This window comes from Dromaius novaehollandiae, chromosome 2 (genome assembly GCF_036370855.1).
Source record: "Dromaius novaehollandiae isolate bDroNov1 chromosome 2, bDroNov1.hap1, whole genome shotgun sequence".
Lineage (NCBI taxonomy): Eukaryota > Metazoa > Chordata > Aves > Casuariiformes > Dromaiidae > Dromaius > Dromaius novaehollandiae.
Genome location: NC_088099.1, coordinates 165,248,656 through 165,270,078, shown reverse-complemented (window position 1 = coordinate 165,270,078; position 21,423 = coordinate 165,248,656). Strand labels below are relative to the sequence as shown.

The window sequence follows — 21,423 nt, the reverse complement described above, 5'->3', positions numbered from 1 at the left end:
CCAAGTGCGAGCATGAGCCTCCGTTGTTGTCCACGGAGCCATGTTCTCATTTTACCTTGAGGGAGGAACATGAAGTGCTCAAAATATTCCTGGTTTTGATGATTAGATGTTACTCTTGGAAAGCAAGATGTTAAATTGTGGCTCTGTTTCCAAGAAAGCATTTGAGGAAAACCTGCAATGCAAAATGCATACTTTCACAAAAGCATATATAGTGTTACGGGTATATGGATGCCTTCTAGTTTCTGGATATCGTAAAAAAAGGCTATTTGTGACTGGTTGCACAAAACCTATATGAGGATTATACTGCCCCAAAACATCTCAGCAGGTATAGAAGTATTAGTGGTGGTCGTTCTTAACGTGAAGTCCATTCTGCTCCTCAGTGAATTCCCGTAGATAACTGTACTACTTGGCAAGCGTTTCTGGCTGAGGAGCTGCTTTGTTTCATAGTGTCTTTAACATCGTTGCAGCTTTTCTCAAGTTCTGCTTTTGTCATCTGTGTATAATACTACAGAAATGTTGGTTGCAAGGGGCCTCTGGAGGTCATCTGCTCCATCTTCCTGCTATCTAAGATTAAAACTCTTTTTTGAGGATTAGACCATCTTTACTAGGTGTGTGAGAAGTTATTGTCCAAATTATATTTTGTATTGTCCAAAATTTATATTTTTCTTTCTAGCATTTTGTTCTCTGCTTTAGTAGTGTGATGAGACATGTAAGAATATAAACGCAGAACACGACCGAACCCTGAAAGTATCAGTAGAAAGAGAAGAATATGAAACAGAAGTCTGATCCGTTTTCAATTAAACTTTGAACTGTTTTGGAACAGATAGGAAATGTGAGGTTGGTTTATGCTGTGCAGCTGTAAGCGCGGTTTGTGTGATAGGGTTCGTATGCGTTCAGGAAACTAATTTTGGAAGAAAAGTCGGTCCCAGGCCTCCATCAGATGGGGGAATCCTTATCAACGGGACAGCCCTGTAACTCAGTGGATTATAACGAGCATAAACTCCCAGCTAATGGGTATTGGTGCCGAAGGGATTCTTGCCGGCCGTATCGCTCTCGGGGAGCGGCCGAGTGCTCCGGCAGGCTTCGTGCGTGTGGCCCTGTTTCGCTCCGGAGGTGTTGGACAGGCAGGAGCCGGTGCTTTCGGAAGAGCCGGGTCCGGCTCTGTGAACTCATCTGCTGCAGGAAGCAAATCCACTCTGCTGCAGTAAGTGCAAAATGCAAAAGGAAGGGAGGGCAGTAGAAAGGGGGTATACAACATGTGACAGCTTTGCGCAGTGAAGAAGGCGAGTGTGTAAATCTGTGTTAATCTGTAATTTGAAATGAGTAGTTAGCTTAAATGCGTATAGCAGTGCACAAAGTTTTTAAAATGTTGCCAGAATCCACTAATATTTTTCAGTTTTAGATGCTAAGTGATTTGTTTTTCTTCTTAATTTTAATAAAAGATAGTACTTGGAGAATAAAGCTAAAAAGTTTCAAGCCAGAAAAGATGAGAGAGACTTGGGGGAGCAGGGTAGACCCAAGGATAAGAAATACCATGGAAGTCGATCTTTGAAGTTGATGTGACTCTGCAACTAAAAGATGCATGAAGCTAGTGAACATTCACTTACCGTAGTGGTACCTGGATACACAAATAGTGAACACACACACAAAAAAAAAATTACACAAATTGGTGATTTTTATCTTGGAATAATGACATTTTTAATGCTTTATTTATGCTATTGTGAGTTGCCGTTCTGTAGGGGTTGGTATTCTCTGCAGTTGAGATGCTTTAGCGTATAAAAGACCTTATGCTTAATGGAAATTCTTGAAAAATATGATACAGACAACTTGCTAAGTGCATTTCTGCCATTTTGAGCAGGCTGATGTGACCTTCAGCCTTCTATTTCTTTTGTCCTTCTTGCTTTTAAATCTAGCGTGCGTGAATTAATCTTAGAAAACAGTCTTTCTTATACTCAGTTGTATTAGAAGAACATGTACTTGCAGGAAGCTACATTAAGTGTACTTGTCCCAGAGGTGTAGCATCTCTTCAGTTAATGCACTTAAGAAACTAATTTGAAGTGGAACTTGGAAGTAATAAATCATTACAGTTGTTGACTAAATATAGCAACGTGCTGATCTCATAGGTACCCCACTTGGGTAGGTCCTGGTGAAGTTAAAGGGATTTATGTGAATGCAGCTGCCTATTTGCAAAGAAATCACTGAGGAAGCAGCAGCGTAGGCGCTAGGCACAGATGCCAAACTGTGAGCAATTCCTTCTTAAGTTAAAAATTGTGCGTGTTTTAACAACACAGCTTTCCCTGAAGGTATCTGAAATTGCATGGTTAAGTGCATAGAATACAAATTAATGTTTTCTGCATATCTGTGTGCATATTATAATGTTCATATCTGGCAGTCATGTTTACTAGCAGTTTCTTAATTTTCTGTGTAGGTACACTTAATCAAATAGTCTGCTCTGAGAGCAATAAATGCTGGGATATAAACTTTTCCTGTACATCAAGACTTGTACTTTTTACTGGAGCTTGTAGTTGTTCTTTAGAGTAAATTAAATTTTCAAGCTTCTGTAATTTTAGACAATTGAATTTAAAGGTTAGTTTCCATCATAGTAGAAAAACGAAAATCAGCCACAATATTTTCTACTATGCAATTTTTACTTTAGATTTTTTTTTTTAACTGAAGTGGATAAAATTGTTCCTATTGTATGTCCGCGTGATGAGCAGGAATTTCTTTTTTGTTTGATATTTTCCACACACATTTGGATGCAAAGAAAGCTCTTGCAAACATGCAAACCTCAAGGACTCAACATTTCTCTTGAGTCATTTAACTTTTGAAGTTAATTGTTACAACAGCATATTTTTCTGCCAGCACAAAGATTCATTCCATATATATATATCCCCCCCCCCCACATATATATATTGCTCTGTATTCTATGCATAAAATATTGCCGGAGACAACTTGAGGCTTTTCCTTCCTGCAGTTTATGCAGCTTATGCATCTTCTTCCTGCCTGTTTATTATTTCTACCATCTAAAGGCATTTCATAGTACATCAGTTGGTTTTGCTTGTAGAAGAAGGCAGCATGGTGAGCTTATCTTTTTATAAATGTATTTGTTACGTTTAAAAACTTTGCATGCTCTTGCCAGAATAAAGCATGCAATGTTTTCTGTTGTTTTGGGTGTCCTGTTGTGTTTCCATTTTGCATTTTTAAGTCTGTTTTAACTTTGTGCTTTGCCACTCCAGGACAGTTGTTTGATCAGGACGAGCACTAAAGTTTAGTTTTGAACTTTTTGGTAGGCTGCCTTTTTAGAGATTTATTTATTTATTCTGTTCAGTATTCAGGTTTCATCATGCTTTGCAGACACAGGAATGGAATATAGATGAAATCAAGCATGACGTTTAGTGTCTCTCAGTACTATATTTATTAAGCCTCCTTATTTTTTTCTAATAGGTGGCAAAATAGTGATCATCTGCCCTGATAGCGTCTGAATCTGTTCCAGTTCTTAAACCTAGGGATAAAGTTCAGAGTCCACATGGATTTGTACCCAATACATTGATTTTTGTCACTCTGCATTGCATTTGGGTGTTTTGTTTTGTAAATCCCAGCAACTATGCTTCTTCTCTCTGACCTCTTTCTTAGGCTTTCTTATTTTCTCACTCCTTCCTTTCTTTTTTCTCCTTCTGTTTCAGCTCTTCATCACCTTCTCAGCTTGCGTCCCCAGTCCTAGTCCTTATTGACTTTAATTCTTGATTCCTAGGTCTTCGTGGGTTTTGGTGTTTGTGCTGAATTCTCATTGGCACCCGAAGCCCCAGTTGGGGTCATGTTTATCGGAAGGAATGTAACAAGCTATAGCTTGGAGAACACAGACACAGACACAAAAATACACAAGAAATGTAACAAGTTAGAAGGAATATAACACGCTATAATTACCTTTATAGGGAAATTTATTGTATTTGCATTAATGTCTGTCATTCTTTAGGGTGTAATTTTTAGTATGATCTATTCAGACTTTGAAGCAGTGACTTTTTGGTCCCTCCCAGAGGCACATGCTATGCTGTATCTCAAGAGATACTTGGTGTTTACTATAAAAATGTTAAGTAACAATCAGCTTTACCAAGATAGGTTTCCTTTCTTTTAATTTTACTTCTCGTGTTTTGAATTTACCCATTTGAAAGCTTGGCTGACTCTAAAATTTTAAAAAAAAAGAAAATAAACAGTATCATCCTCTTGTGAGGAGGCGAAGACTAACCTGACAGTTTCAGCTCTGAAATTATATGGGTGATGATGGCAAAATCCATATGTAACATTAATTTAGTGACCTGCATTCTGCTATGATAATTACACAAATATTGCCAGCAGTATAATCTTTATCCTTCAGTTAGGTAGGCAAAACGTAATCTTGTTAATGAACAGGGTGAGACAAGGAAACTGCTTTTGATTTGCATGGGGCATGCCTAGCAGCCAGCAAATTGCTTCAGATAATGTGCGGTATTAAGCAAGTACAGCCTTGCAGAACGGTGATTGGGCTAACACAATTTTAAAACTACTCTTCCTTCTGTTTCTAAATGTATTTTTTTCTTCTTCCAGATATTTCAAGACTCTCCTTGCCGGCAGGTAAGTTCTCTTCTTTCTTTTATGTCTTGATGTGGTAGCAGGCAGCTTTGAGAGGCTTGCTTGCGCTACGGTAACACTTTTATATAATCAGAGTACTGGTTCTTACTGGCACTGTTTGGGTATCTGGTCATCTTGGGGACCGGAGTTGGGGCTAGGGATGATGATGCATGCTTCTGGCTCTCAGCAGCATTTTGTCTGTCTCTTCTCCCAATACATGTAATCGGGGGGAAAAAGCCGCTGTTTATAATTACGCAGCAATTTCTCCATTAACAAAGCTGCTCCAGAATCATGCTTGCGGTAAGCTTTTACTTGAAGCTGAGCAAGTTTCAGGTTGGATGTTCATCATTGGGTCTGCTGCTGTTGGTGATTTTGGTCATCTATCTGCTGTTTATTGCTTATTACTGAAATATGCTTCATATCTGTCTACAAAATAGCATTTTATAAGTGAATATCTGAAGTATAATGGTATATTGAACCTGCCAGGGAGGTAGTTGTTTTTTTCCCTTTCGAATCAAATGCTAATTCCGATTCAAAGATCAGTAGCCAGTATGTTGTGCAGTCTTTCCACGAGAACTTTTAAGTGGCTGTTCTGGGAGAAATCTGTGTCTTTGTGAAACAGTGAAGAGAACAATAAACATGAAGTTATCTTACTTGTAAGAAAAAATGATTTTGTAATCCCGAGAGCCGTTGTCAAGAGACAAGTGCTTGCAGAAGTTATTGCAAAAATAAACGTTTGTCTGGTGTTCAGCCAGGCCAAGGGGAAGATGGGGGGGTGTCGTCTTCTGCAGCTTTTAAAATAAGGATGCATGATAAAACTTCTGAGCTTCCATTTGGCACTTCAGGGTCACTTTGTCTGATACGTGACTTGGATTCACGAGGAGTGGCTGAAATCTGGTTGTCTTACTGTGTGTTCCCTATTTAAGGCTCGTTTCGCGTTGATTTTTGACCTCCATCTGCCCCAAACACCCTGAAGATAGGGGGAGATGCCTCCTTCCTCCTCGTCCTCTTGCTGTTTCCCTGCCCTGTGTTTCTGTGTGATGGTAGGAGGTGGCAGCAAGATTAGTGGCCAAAATGTGCCACCTTCTCACGTCACGTGTGTGCGAGCGTCCGAAGGATTTTAAGAGGCATTGGGACTTTTAGCTGCGGCACTGAAGTGCAGAGGGGGCAAATAATTGCCTTACAGTTTGACATGGTGACCTGCGGTAAGGCGACAGGCTTTGCGTATAGGGTGGAAATGCTACACGCCATAGCTCGACTCTAGCAGGCATTTGGCAGTACTCAGTGATGAGCAAATTAAGGAAACTTGTTTTCAAAATGTGCTTTTAAGGCATTGTGCAAATAGAAGGGTGTATCGAGTGGAATCGCACCGAGGCCTGGCTTGGCCTGTAGCATCACCGTGTTTTCATTAATGACCGTGATGATGAGTTTAATGCACTTGTTCAGTCTACAAGTGATACCCATATAAAAAGGCTATGAGCATGTTGGATGATGGGATTAAAATTCAAAGAAACTTGATGAGTTGCAGAAATGACCAGGATAAAAGAGTGCATTTGAATAAAGACAAAGTTTCGATTTGGAGATGAAGCTTGAATTGCTGCTATTTTATCTTCAGAACTGATGTTTGCAAAAAATAATGGTATTTACTTCAAATCTTGCAGAACCTTACTACTTTCCTCCCCTTGGTGCCACTTTTTACACTGAACAATAGAGGTCACTAGCCATGCTCTCACTTCTGTCACCTGTCCTTTAGTACTCTGAATTTGCAGCGTAACGCATTGGGGTTTTTGCAGTGTTTGGCGACTGCAGAGTAGCAAGGAGGGTCCTCCAAATGGTCTTCGTTGCAGTGTCTTGGTTTAAGATGGGATTATGTGTAAATGCTGTTCTTTGTAGTCAGTGGCCTACAGACGTCGTCCAGAACGCTTCCTTTTCCCTTTGATTTCATAGTGAACTCTCAGTGTGCGAGTGACTGTGTGCTGTTGAATGCATTAGTGGATTAAGTCATTAGTTAAATCATCACTCAAGGGAGTTATCCTACATTAAGCTGTATCACTGCTTTGAAGTCTATAGGTACCTTGGTTTTTTGCTACCTTTTAATTGAGGCTGTGGATATGAGCGTTGTGAATTTTTGGAACGCGAGCCAGTAGAGGCTTGGAGGGCAACTTGCTGAAGCTTTATCATTTCAAAGCCAGCTAGAGAACGCACTATACTTTGGTCTGTATATGAAGTTATCTTTGAACAGGAGTGCGTTCGTAGTATGCCTGGAGGAATGGAAGAGTAGCTTCCTTTGGTAAATTCAGCTGAATTTTGTCCGTGGGCACTGTTGCATTTAAAAGTAATCCCTCCTGGATTTTGCTAACCTCTGAATTTTAAATAGATATGGCATGATAATGTGTGTGTCACATAGCTGACTTTTTCTTTAGCCTTGGTCCTTTGTTCTTGATCCTGTAGTGCAAGTGAGTATTCGTTGCTGGAATCAGGAAGCAGTAAGAAACCAAGAGACTATACTTAAGATGTATACTAGATCGATAAAGAAAATTAAAGAAGTATAAGCAAAATTGAGGACTGCATATACTGAGTTTTCAGTCAGGAAACCCAGAATCTTAAACACAGAATCAGGACTGTTGCCAGGTCCTCGGCTGCAAAGCTGCTCTCTGGCCGGTCGGCCCCCAGCATGTCCGGGTGCCCGGGGTTATTCCTGCCCCGGTGCGGGATGTGGCATTTCCCATTGCTGACCTCCACGAGGTTGCTGTCTGCCCATTTCTCCAACCCCTCGAGGACCCTCTGAATGGCAGCACGAGCGGGGCCGTCATCTGCTCCTCCCAGTTCTGCATTGCCTGCAACCTTGCTGAGGGGGACCTTGGTCCCATCATCCAGGTCATCATCAAACAGTGCTGCTCTCCTTCTGCAAGGTACGGAAAAATTAATAGGGAATGAGTACCCATTGTCCGTGTAGCCTTAATTCCGGATATGCAGTATATTTAAAGTCTGACTCATGTTTTTCTGCAGATTTTTTGTGCTGTATAGCATATAATTTAGATAGGTATCCTTCACACAGTCATTGTTACCCTGAAATATTAAATGGGCTTGGCACCAGTTCTAGTTCCAAGTGCTCATTTAGGATCAAAAAAACCCCACCATCAGCTCAGCCTAAAGAAGTTGTTCTTCCTGAATTAAAAATGTGTCCTCATTCAGTCTTTCATTAGTGTGTCCTGCCTGGCTGCATGCAGGAAGTCTGCTAGCGATCCATTTAATTAAACCAGATTCATCTCCCCGACACCTGCCACAGAGGCATACTTTCTCAAAACATCCTCCTGCTGCTTTTTCCCCTTACCCAGCAGATACCAGGTGGGTGTTTAATGCTATGATGGAACTGGATCTTCTTTATCTTAAATCTACACCTGCCTGTCTGATCAGCTTGAACGTTGCAACTGGAGATGCAACGTAGGTTTTCAGGTTGTTCACACAACACTGACTAGAATAAAAGAGAAGGGATACTTTCAGCGATGCTAAGTGATGGAAAATTAAAAATCAATCGACTGATTGCTGGGGGACGTGGCAGTAGCAAGAACATGACAGAAGTAAGGGTATGCAAAAATCTTAAAGTAAATGGTCATATTTATTACAAGGGGGAATAAATTATGCAAAAATGATTTATGCAGTTGAGAATAAATTCAGTAACATAGAGAGAAAACTGCTGCTAACATCTCTGCTTAAAGGAAAAAAACTAACCAACTGTGTAGTCAAAAGTAAAATATTAGTGCTAAACAGTGGCTTTTGGATCTGTCACTTCCATTTAAATTAGGACAAACTCTAAATACAGACTGCTTTAGGGACTGTAAACAGTTCCTCTCTGCTGATTTCAGAAGTCCTGTTTTGCCATGCCCAATGGTGTATACGAGAAGGTCTGCACGATCTGTTTGACTAATGGTAGTATTTTCAGAAATGCCTTTTCAAAATCAGGATTTTTTTCTCTTCGGGGGATCTTTGAAAATTTCATGAAGAATTCAGCTTCTTATCCAACAATAAATTTATTTATTTATTTTTTAATTTCTCCGGTTGGCTTTATTGGCTGTAAGTTTTTTTTTTTTTAATTACAGTTATGAGGTTTTGCAATGTAGTTTTACAAATGAAAAAGTATGGGATTAAAGTTCTTGGAATTTGAGTAAAGCCACTGCTGTCAAATTAGGATAGGTGCCTGCATGCCTCTCCTCTGCTCAGAGGACAGGAGAAGGTTTTCTTTTTTGATGCAAGTATGCTTTATAGCTTAAATACTTGTGATCAGCAGTGAGGAATGTGCTATTTCTAGACTTCCAAATATTGTTATATTCCTTTGGGATGTGAAAATTACTGTTGCTAGAACTTAAATCTCACTTTGAGGAAGTTTCCTGTGCTGCTTATGTGTTAACTTTTCCTGTTTGAAAACTTCATTCTGCAGTTCTAATGATATCATCATCTTCACCTTGCAAAATGCCTTTTTCCTTTATGCTTGCTCCCTCTAATGCTTTAAAAAGTAATATATAGCCATCAGCAAGAGCTGAAAAGGATATCTGGCTCTTTGCATTGAACTCTTAACAGAGTTAAGAAGTTGATGTCTGAATGAACGAGAATATGACACTATCTACCTTTCTCATGGTACCTTATTTCTTTGTTGAGATGCCAGCATTAAACCAACCAGTTTTGGCCTACAGTACTGGGTGAGGGGACAGTTAAGACCTTGAAATTAAATCTGAATACTTACAAACCTTTCTAGCCTTATTTTGGCTGCTCTTTCCTAACCTTGCCCCCCAAACTAGGTATGTTGTAGTTAATGTCTCCACAGTTGAGTAGCAAAGTGTCAAGTGCATGCTTTTGATAATAAAAAGTTAACATGTTGTAATGAGTGAGTTTGGCCTACATTACAGAGTTCATATCAAAGATGCTAAGGGATACTAAACTTAGTAAAATCCAGATAGCTTAGCACTGTTTTCATTTTCCTTTAGAAAATGATGTTCTTGTTAGCCTTCTGTTACTGGAAAACTTTGCTATATACTTTCCATGAAGAGGTCCCAGAAGACTTTACAGGTGGTTCTTACAAAGACTGCTTTATCTACTAAGTGTAGCTAATACATAGTGCAGTAAATATAGCAGCTCCTATATCTCAAACACAGTATGGAATAGCTGAGGTTGGAAGCAACCCGCAGAGATGGTCTAGCGCAGGGTCACCTAGAGTAGGTAGCTCAGGGCTGTGTGCTCCTGGGGTTTGGACATCTCCAAGAATGGAGACTCCTCCAACCTCTCTGGGCAGCCAGTTCCACTGTTCAACCACCCTCACGGTAAAAAGTGTTTTCTTATGTTTAGATGGATTTTTGCAGTATTTCAATATGTGCCCTTTGCCTCTTGTCCTTTCACCGGGCCCCAATGTAGAGAGTCTGTCTCCATCTTCTTTACACCCTCACGTTTTGGCAAAGATGCTTTTTATCTACTTTAAGATGGATACTGTTTTTTTTTTTTTTTCCAAGCAGTCCTTCATCCTCAAAGAAGATGGTCTTAAACCCCAAACCCTGTTGTCAGCACCAGCTGCACAACCCACTGGTGACTCACAGGATCTGTCCTCTCCCCCTCAAGCTCTTCTTGGTGCTATGAGAAGGGGCAAAAAAAGATAAATGCTCACAGAGTCTCAGTAAGCTAGGCGAGGCTTGCATGCAGTTTTCAAAGTTAAATTACTGTTTAGGAAAAAATTATTGAATGATTTGCTTGCTGGAAAGGCTGTGGTTGGTCAGCGACAGTTAGTTAAGGCAATAGTTTATCTTTCTGTCCTGAAGACTCTTCCTCTGCGTGACATTGGTGTTAGTTTGATAATACTTAGAGACAACTATGCCACTTAATCGAGCAACCCACTTTAAATGCTACTAAAGCCAGGATTGCTCATCTTGAGATTGCTTCGGGGCATGACTGGGTTTGGTGTGGCTCAGGAAATACAGCCTTAGATACGCTCTATTTTGACACAGAAGAGACCCTCTATTCCTCTCGTAGCGGAGCACGGAAAGAAAATGGGCTTATGCAATGAGAAAAATCTATGCATCTCTTAAAATGCAGGATGGCTAGAAGTTGCCGCTTTTAAAAGTTTGGTTTGGTAGAGGTCTAGAAAGTGAAGAAAACTACAGTAAGCCTGTGTATGCAATCATGTTTTTAATGCTTTTTTGACCTTTTGGCATCGTATTTGCGTAATGCTTGTGCTGTAAAGCCTGTAAATGTGCCTTCTGTGCCTCTGTGCCTTCTGCAGTGTTGCTGAACACTAATACAGTATATGTATGTCTTTAGATCTAGTCAGTGTAACCACATCTAAAGAAAATGCTATTCATATAAATCCTTTTACAAGAGATTCCCAGACTCTGGTACGTGTACCACCAGTGGTGTAAAAATGTAATTTAAACAGTGATTATCTTCTCTCCCAATGGTGCAGAGTTGAAAACTGTTTGAGGGTTATGTTTGGGACCTCAGTCTTGCACTATAAGTATTGTCAATTGGCTGCCTAATATTTGCTTGTTGCTGTAAGAAAAATAATTTTTCTAATATAGTTGTGTTCTTTGAATATATTGCTACCCCATTTTAGGTAACCGTTAGAACTATGCTTAGAGACTCTTAATCTGTTGGGACTATTTATTTTCCATTATTACCCCTAGAACTACGTTGGTGGGCTTATTTGACTCTAATCATAAAGGTGTTTTATATTTTTCCTTTTATAAACTGTTTTATTCAGCTGATCTATAAGTGTAAAACTTCTGCTGACAGGAGGAATCACGAGAAGTTACAGCGAAGAGCCCTCTCTCACTGGAAGGCTGCGATCTTTCCCCTTGCTGATCTCGATGAATTGAAACCAGTCTGTAAAATGATGTACAGTTAAAAGGTTAAGGCACCCATCGTAGTTGGCTTAATCAGTTCTGATGCTCAAAGAAATGAAGTTTAATATATTTATCAAATACCGTGATTGACATGATTGCCTGAGAAAAGTAGGGCATTGAGACTCGAAGGACCTTTCATGTCATCAACTCCTGTGCCCAGTGTTCCTATAAATTTTAATAAACAAGTTTAATAGTCTGAGAGAGTGTATTTCCAAACAAAAAATGCCAAGTTGATCACATTTTTCCCTTGCTGCCTGTCTGTAGTTATAGCTCCCAATATTTTGGGGCCGTATGTGCTACTGCGAGGGATGGTTCTTGCTCGCTTGTATGCGGTAATCTTAGAATAGAAAGAATTGCAGAAGCCAAGGGTATGTTACATAAAAACCATATCACTCAAATGTATAGTACGTTAGATATTCTCTTTGTTCTAATTTGTTGCTGTTTGGGGACAAATTAGAAACTTCTATTTGTTTGTACCAGCTAGAAATTAATTGTACAAATGATGCCTTTGGAACATTTTAAGTCGGTTTGTCAGTTTGGAGGCATTTTCTTAGGGAAAAGCGCTCAGCTGGTTCTGCAAGTGGCAGGAAGAGGTGCAGATGAGAAATAGTGCTGCTTCTCTCCGGATAAACTGAGATGCGGATTCCCAGTACGCAGTCGGTTTTGAATTCAGTGATTCACGTATTTTCTCTCTTCTTTTACATAGCGGACCTGATTTTATTCCTTGTTTGGCAAGTTTGTTTTTTGAAATACTACAATTATCTATGTCCTCTCACTGAGGATGATGGATAAGAAAGTTAAGAGCTTCGATACCCTAATGGCCAGTTGACCCTCCTCAGCCATGACTTCGGAAAGGGAGTTTGTTACCTTTTGGTTGAAGAGCTGGGTAGCTCCTTGCAGAGTTAAGGGGGAGGGTTGGCTGAGACTTTGTACTTTAAAAATCCAAACTACGAGTTGCTGTTCTTGTTTAAAAAGAAATACATAGTTGTTTGAACGTGTTTCTGGAAAAAAATATGGAAGGGGAAAAATCCTGGAAATTCTTCATTTTTGGAAAAAAGAACTAGGAGAGAAGCTTATGGGGTTTTCCAGGCTTTGTGTGCAATAACAGCACAGGAATTGCAGCAGGGCTCAGAACTTTGTGGTACTCTATTGCTGTCAGAAATAAGTAACTTGTAGCAATGTTTGTTTTAGAGAGCTCCAGATGTTTATTGATTACGAAAAGGTGTATGCCTGCTTGGGAGAGGAGGGAGTACAGGCTGCAGATGCTTATTTGTGCTTTTTGTGCCATTACATTTTCTCTTTGGTTCTGTTGAGCCAGAATCTAGGAGCTGGTAGTTCAAACGCAGCTGAGGTAGGTTCTCAGTGCTTTTCTCTGAGCAAAATGAAGTAGTTCCTTCCACGCTGTACATGTATATGTATATTCTTACCAGCAAACCGACAGGCAACCGTAATGCAGAAAGAGCCCGAGGGACACTGATGAGGGTTAATCCAATGGCATACTTGATCTACATCTAAAGTAGATTTTTGCCCGGACTTTACCAAGGTTACACAAATGTGACATCTCTCCTGTCTCTGCAGGAGAAACTGTAATTCTCGGCCTTGGGGAGCTGTTGGGTAATGAACGCTGTTGCACTTCCCAGAAGTGAAGGTGGCCTCTGGTCTCCAGGGTAGAGGTGGAGCTGGTGCACCCGTTTCTAAAGGGTACCTTGGTCAAACCTCATTGAATAGCCCCATTCTAGCTCAGGGTAGCAAAATCTGTTGGAACGAGACACGCTCATAGCGGCAAAGCATGCAAAATTTACGTTGTGTTTGTCTTATAATTCCTGCATGTGAACCGGGAACCGACTTTCAGCGGTGCAGCAGAGCGTGAATTGGAAAGTCGCTTTTGAGTGGAAAGGCTGTACTTGCTTTGAAGAGTGCATGCCTGCTCAGCTACCCTGGCTGTTACGTGTCACTGGTGGCAGCTTTTAAGGAAGCTTTTTAAGGACATTTGATAAGTGGTTAGGAACTGAAGGGGTTTTAATTGTAGGATTTTTAGGGGTTTTTTGTCTGAGTTTATAAAAGTTTGTGTGAAATGCAGGGCAGTTGTGGGTATCCACTAAGAGGGCTGCAGCGTGGGCGATTCACCTGTCCTCTGTTTTCCAAAAAACATCCCCCCCATAATTCAAAGAGCAAAGCCAGCCCCCGAAATGGAGGCTGGAGAGCTAATGAAGGCATTTTAGGGTATTCTGAATGAGAGATTCTGCCCCTTCTTTACAAAATAAAGCCTTCAGTGGCAGTCTCTGAACGTATCTTCATGTTCTGGTTCACAGCACCTTCAAGAAAACACAAACTGCTGAAAAACTAAAGAAATTCATAATGAATGTGCATAACCACGTGTCCTTTACTGGATCGCCTGAGCACTATCTTGGTATGCCCATGATACACCTTCACTCTGCTTTATAGGACTACTCTGCAGAAAGTACAATTTCTGCTGAAGTCTGTAACCCCTTCAACTCTTGCAGTTCTTTTGACTTAAATACTTGATACGCTTAACAGGTTTCTGTGCAGGTTTCTATTCAAGCCCTGTACCACACTGGGCTCCTATGCAGTTAATTCACATCCCACATCATAGTGTGCTACTACTGAAGCAGCCTGAATGACTGAGCAGTGATTTCCTGAGCCTGGCTGAATTTTTCATGAGGTTACCTCAGATTATTTTATTTTATTTTTCCTGTAACTGTGCTGGGAAGAATGAGTCTCCCCCTCCACCCATTTTGTGGAGAGGGTAGTAGTTAGTGGAAATGAGCAGAGTCAGCAATATGTCTCAGTGAGAACCGGGAGCTTTCTTGCATGAGTGCATTAAGGACACTTGCTAGAGTGTTGAAGTATGTTCGTATCTACGGTTTGGTGGCAGCAACTGTGAAGTAAAGGAAGGGTGGGGAGAATAAAGAAAAGAACGGCTGAAAGGAGGTTTCTAGAAATCAAGTTGGATCTTGTGAGGTTGTTTATATAAAATGTTAGCCGTTAGTGTGTTTTTTGTTCTGCAGGACCTGAATGGGGAGCGGCTTGGAATCGTCTCCCAAAATACACATATACGTGTTTAAAGTAGAACATCACAGGCTACAGTGGACTGAGAGGAAAAACATTACGTGGCGGAATTTTTCTCAGCTACTTAGTTATAAGTTACGCCTAAAATGTCCATAATAAAAGCCTATATGAGAAATATAGGTAGCAGTGTTGTTTCCTGCAGTCCTGTTAAGGATGGGGAGGGAAGTTAGTACCTTAATGGAATTTGAAAGACTGTGGATGCTACTTTGCTGGGCGTCAAACTGATGCTCTTCAGGTTCTCATGGAAGGCCAAACTAAAAAAATATATATATATATATCTCCATTCTTATTGCAAACACTTTTCCTTTGGCTTTTGTTCCTGCTAAGGGGCCAGAATAACAACAGTAATCTGTTAGATGGCTGTACTTCCGTTGGCGAGCTAGAATTGCGGTCGAGATATATGCAAAGAGGTATTGATCCAGCCTTGGTCTCATCTCCCTACTGTCCTTTAAATGCTTCAAGTGGGAAGCGGATTCACTTTAGAAGCTGTTCAACTTGTTTAGAATTTGTTTAACTCCAGCACAAAGATGTTTTCCAGATTATATCTTTGCTAGTTATCCCTTTACTAAAGTTTTTAAAATCTTTTTTTAGGGTTTCTAGTTAGTGTCTGTTCAAATTGGTTACTTGCACTAGTATTTTTTCAGGTGTTTCATTGTGCAGCAATATGTGATAACTTCTATGAAAGGGCGAATGTAGAGAAATATTGGAACTATATTTCCAAGGTTAGTAGTCTTTGTCTTGTGATTCAGACTTGCCTGCTTTCTTGGATTAAATCTGTGGAGGCTGGATGGGTCAGGACGTAAGCACGCATCTCTTGTTTTTTCTGCTTATCCTGCAGACACTTTGAAAGCCTTAGTTGCAGCTGAAGCTCTCTTTAGCAGTTCAGTTGCTCTTTGAGTCCAAAGAAAGTTGCTCCACTAAAATATGGAAGCATTTTGCTGGTGCTTTTTGCAGTCTCAGTAACACATTATTGATTAGCATTGAAACAGCTGCTGATTGTCCCCCTGGTCAACGATGCATCCTCCAAGAAGAGCAGTGAGAGGTGGTTGCTAAGCTTCTGAAACCTAAAGCCCTGTGATACAGAAAGGTGGGGGAGCTGATCGATGCAGTGGGATGTCATAGGTGGTCATGAGAGTTGAGGTTCTGGAAACATTGACCGCTGAATTATGGAGGATTTTGTATGGAAACTTGAAGGAGGACAGTAACCTGGCTTTGTTTAATGACCTGTCTCCTTCAAAGCCCAAGGGGAAAAGGAAGTCTGTCCTCCTACCCTAAGACAGACTTGACTAGACTTATGTCATTCCTGAGGATATCTAGCCCATTATGATGGCAACTTCGCAGCTCTTTCTACAATTTGAGAATTCCTACTGTAATTTCATTTCAGGATATTTAAGCTAAACTTCTCTACTAGTACTTTAAACCAACTACGTTGTTTTCCGTGTGCTGGTAACAGGACAAGGCTTATGGCCGTCCTCTGTCCATTTATGCATTTGCTGATTGTCTCCTCAGTCTCTTGTTTTCTAAACTTAAAAACTTTAAAACTGTGTGGTTTGAAATGCATCAGACAGGACAGTTGAGGCTAATACCACAGGCTTTTTCAAGTGGCGCTTGACAACTCGGTGCCAGGTGAGAGATGAGTTCTTGGCCCTGTCAGGTGCTGTTAAGTGCTGACAGCATTGCTCCCGTGACATCTGGTCAGGTAGGTCATTCAGGCAGCTATTAAAGGGCTTTCTAGTGTTCTGTCTACCACTGTTAGACCGTGGATATTTGTTTAATATCCCTCCTGCTACACCTGAAAGAGGACTGCGCCCAAACAGCTGGCTCTCGTTCAACTGTCTCAGTTGGTCTCGTGGATTTTGCTTCTCTCTACAGCTCTTGCCTAGTTCAATCCTTATAGCAATAATCTTTGCTTCATGAGACCATCTGCATTGGTCTGCTCATAAATCAACATATTATAAAAGGATGCAGACTGTGAATACTTAGTACCTTTGACTTACTGCATGCTGTTTCATCTTGCTTCATAGTTGGTTATCTAAGGTAGCTTGAACTCTGAGGTACTGGAAAGCTTTTTAAGACGGAGCAACATAGATCTGGTTATTCTGGGCACTTTGATACCAGTTTGCAGGCATTTTCATAGATAAACATAACTTGTTCAACATCACAGTGCTGAAGAGATGCCTTTTCTAATTGTAGGAACAAATGAGGCTATTTAAGGGTGATCTTGCATTGGAAAAGAAAGTTTTGTTGCCTGAAGACAACCTTTGATTCCCAGCAGTGTGGCAGAGAGCGACTGCCTGAGGAACCGGTGCTCACAGGTTTATTGCTGTTCGCACAAGGCAGACCTGAGTAAAAGTTGTAAAGTGAATGGTGCTGCTTAGTATAAAATTGGAAGGGGTTGATTAAAGTAAATAGCTGAATTTTCTATGGTTTAGGAGCTCAACTTCACCTGGGCTCTACTGCTGTTGTAAGGAATTTTGGTTGCTGTACAGGATGGGGGCCATCCTAAATGCAACATCAAACACAACTTGTCCAAATTTCTTATGAAACTATCTCAGACTGAAGCTACGGTATTTGGAAGGGGCAGGGGGTTTCTTGTCTCTTTGACAGTGTTTTCTTGCTTTTAAATTGACTTATTTGCTTGATGTGATTAGGCATAGAATTTGCTTGGTAATACAGCTTGTGTTATGAAACTTTAATTGAAAAGGCATTATGTAAAAATGAATTTTTAATTTCCTCTTTTCTTAGAAGAGACTTGAAGGGTGTCAGTGCTGGCTTGTTGATTATTCTACAGTACTGAAACTTCAAAGTTAGATAGCTGTTTATATTTTAGCCTGTAAGTAAAAGTTTACTTAGACATATGGAATTTATGCTAACTGTTCCACCAGTATGTTTTTAAAAATAAACGGAATAACGTTGCATTGCATGTTGAGCTGATGGATTTTTGTTTTGTTTGTAGCTGCATTTACTGATTCAGAAGTTTGAGGAGTCACTAAAACTAAGTTGTGTCTTATGTAAGATGCGGGAGTCTTTGAAAATGCTTCCTCTTGAGGTGTGGTGATACAGAAGGAGAACTCTCAGACGATGTGACTAGTTATTCCTCATTTACCTTTGAATTAATGAAAAAGGGTTTTAAGGAGCATCTGTAAGGTCATGGATGCCTCCCACAGAATGAAAGCAATCCTTGCAGAATGCATTTCCTTAAAACAGTAGCAGGGGGTTGTTTCCTCACCACCACCCATTTCAGATGTCCTCTACAGAGGAACGTCCTTGTGGCCACTGTGGATAGTTCTCTCTCTCATTCTCTCCTCTCCTCCCACCCTCTTCCTCGCCATCTGAGATATCTGAAGAGAAAGAAAATACAAATGAAACAGCACAGTCACCCTGTTGATGAGCAGAATTCTTGGACTCTGTTTTGCAATAAAACACAGAGCAGGGTGTGTGGAGTTGAGTGTTTTCTCCTCTTTGTTTTCTAGGTCTCCATGAAGCAGACTTTTGCAGGATATGAGCTTTAAAATTGTGAAGGGACTTCTCAAATGCATCCCGAGAGTAGCAGCACCTTCTTTTGTCAATAGTCTAGACTCCAAAGAGGTAGAAGCTTGGAATCGGCACGTAAGGAAGGAGTAATTTTAAGCCATTCTCAGATTTCACGGTGCTGGCTTTGTATTCCTCTACGATAAGCCTTCAAAAAAGTAAATGGAAGGAAGTGGGAGAGGATGAGGAGTTTGTCCACCCACAAGAAAATCTGCTATGCCGTATATGCCTGCAAATTAATGCAACCCATATGAGTTTAAAAAAAAGACAAGTCTTTATTTACAGAATAAGAGAAATAAAGCTGACAGTGGTCCTTCTAACATCTATTGTCCTAATAGCTTAGGCTAAGACACTGCATGCTGTCTGCTCTGTTCAACACCAGAGCATTCTTTGGGAAGGGCAAGGATTGGGAATTTCGTTAACAGCATGTTGTTTGTCCTCTCTCCAGCTTCCGGCTCTGTTTCCCCTCCCCACCCCACTGGCAGTAGGTTGAGGTTTAGCATAAAAGCAGTGAATTCTGTCAACTTTGGCTGTCCCCAAGGACTTAGGAAGCCAGTCCTCTGGCAAAGCAGGTACTGCTTTTTGAGATGTGAGTATTTTGGTAACTGTACATGAAACAACCATGGAAACCTTAAAAATAACTCCAAGGAGGTTTTGCAGCTCAAAAAGAAATATGCTCCTGTAAAATTTAGTTCTGAGAATATTAAGGCTAATTAAGTGACTGTAACCTGTCAGATGATGTGTTACTCTAAAACTCTGCGTTGTTCAGGAATTATGACCTTAGATGCATATTAAAGCTCACCGACAGTAACTTCAGTAGTGAATAAAATTTATGCCACAAGAATCTGAGAGATCCAAAATAGCTTATGCTCTAGAATTAACTTATGTTGGGATACTGGCAGCTTCCTCTGGTCAGTTAAAGCACTACAGAGGGAATTTCTCTGTGTATTTTTGTAATGTAAGTATAATTCTGTATATTTTCTCCTCTCCTTGAATAACAGCTGTGCGAGACTGAAGCTGGAAAGGTTGAGCTTTACTGTATCCTACTCTTTCAAATCTCAAGCATTCCTAAAGCGGAGCATTATTGAACAAGAAATTCTTAAGTAGGTCCCACTAGAAGTTGAAAATGAGGACTAAATTCGCAAATCTGAATTTCACCCTTGATTTATGGGAATATCCCAAGAGAGAACTTAGCGTTGCAGGCAATAGATGTTAGTTTGCTTTGCATTTTTATTTGGATTGGTTCTCTGAGGAATATTTTCCAAGTACTAGTTAACCTTTTTCTTCCGGAGAAAAATGGCCTAATTCCAATCTAGAACATGGAGTTTGAATTTGTCCATATTATCAAGAGGTCATGGAGATGGTGTTGCTTCTCAATTGTGCTGAAATATATCTGTCAGAGGACCGGAATTGGACATTGCTCAAAAACTAGAATGTCATTTGTCTTCCAGCTTTATCTGTCAGAGTGGTGATAGTTAAATAAGAGAGAGCAGCTCTGGTACGACCACAGAGATGACTGAGCGTCTCTGTCTTCTTCAGAGATCCTTTATGGAGCACATAAAACCTGTCATCCTTTTTCTCCTTTGCCCCTTTGTCAAAGGGGGTTGAGGAGAAGACTCTGTGCTGGAGAAGAAAACGTGAGTGGAGCCTTGAGCGGGGCAAGGGATTGCTAGCAGAAAAGGATGATATATTTAGAGACCAGTCCATCTAAGGTAAATTTCCAGCAGTTTCAGCAGGCTTGAGCTTACTGTAATGTACACTTTGGGAGCCACCTCTAGATGTGATGTAATGGTGACCCACCACTTCTGCAAACAGAGGAGGAGGTCTTTTGATCGACTCTAGCTAAAGGCACCTTTCTGTCTTCCTAAAAAGAGGGAAACTTATGGGAATGATATTTTCCATTCTTAAATGTTCCACATTAAAAAAAATATATATAGTAATTAAAAGGAGAGGGGAAAAAAATCAAGGGGTAAGCTTGGGAGAATGAAGGTTATAGTGCAGGTTCTCTGGCTGCAGAGCCTTTGCTGTATTCTGGATACAAACATGGACAAGCAAATGAGTTAGGATGCAGAAGTCTCTCCCATGACTTCTTAAAATTAATGTTAGAACAGTCATGAGGCATTTTTAGCTTTACAATCTATTCTGTAATAGCCTCAGTGAAAAGCACTCTTGGCTTTGCCAAAAACCCTCCACTTTTTGTGAAGGCAGACTTGGTTTGGGAGCTGTCATTCTTCTCTTAGCAAAATGAATGCAATTAAGAAGCTTTCTTATTCCATCTCTTATATCTATATGCAGAACTTTAAATATGCTTCTTCCAAAGTCTGCAGTAGTTAGAGGGATAAGTAATAGCTGGGAAAGCAGCAAAGTCTGTCAATGGTCAAGTCCAAAACAAAAAATAAAATAATGATGTGATCAATATGCTGTAGGCTGGACCTCTTTACATTTGTTTTGTCTTAACAAATAAATGCGCTGTCTTCTCTCTGTTGGAAGGAGATATCTGGTTCTGGTATGTTCGTCCAGCAGCTGTGAAGTTGCAGGAGAGAAATGGAAAAACAAGTCTTTTTATTCATTCTGCTCTCAGACACTGCTTTGGAATAGATCTGCAGGCTTGCTTCGCGGTTTCTGTATGCTGGGTTTACTGAGTTCCTCAAGGTGGTGAGATTTATGCAAGTATTCTGTAAGGATTCCCTATGCTTGGCCATGTCCCGTTCCCTTTCCCAGCAGCCTCCAAACTTCTCAGCTGGTTTGGTCAAAAACTGATAAATGGAGATGTTAACCCACGTGAAAATAATTGGCTGAATAGTGGAGAGATCCTAATGATGCCTTTGGTGATGGAGAAGCATCAGGTAGCTCTTTGCTGTTTAGGTATCTGAGATACCCTGCAGGAGCTCCAGCTCCAAACATAGTCCTTGAGAAAGCCAAGCTTTGCTGCTTTGCTGATAGGCATTTTAGAGCTTTATTTTTGTTTTGATAAGCTTGAGTGGAAAAAATTATGTGACCTTTTATCTGCCTCCCAGTTGTACAGAATTCTTTCTTAACCCTTTATTTCACAAGGCTTTTGTGGGTTTTGCTATTGGCTTCGCTGGGGGAGGGGATCAGCTTTTAAGGCAAAATTAAAACAAAACCCAAATGCCTTAATACAACACCCAAATGCCTTAATACAACTTAAGCTTCTGACTTTTTTCCCTGCCTTCAAAGAGCTGGTGCTGATAGTCAGCAGTCTTTAAAACCAGGCTGAAAGTGAGCAACCAAAGTCCTAGTCACTGTAGAAAAACCTCAAGTTTCCTTGGGGGCAAAATTCAGTTTCTTAGCT

General features: G+C 40.5%; 1 protein-coding gene across 4 annotated transcripts in view; it reads left to right on the top strand.

The window, feature by feature from the left end:
* PTK2 (protein tyrosine kinase 2) overlaps positions 1-21,423 on the top strand; it is a 196,084-nt gene that overhangs the window by 38,366 nt on the left and 136,295 nt on the right. For all 4 annotated transcript variants that reach the window (XM_064507919.1, XM_064507918.1, XM_064507916.1 and 1 more), the window contains one exon: positions 4,582-4,608. Coding sequence is in view for 2 of the 4 variants with exons in the window: in XM_064507916.1 (XP_064363986.1) it covers positions 4,582-4,608 (27 nt within the window). In the remaining 2 variants the exon portion in view is untranslated. The remainder of the gene's footprint in view (positions 1-4,581; positions 4,609-21,423) is intronic.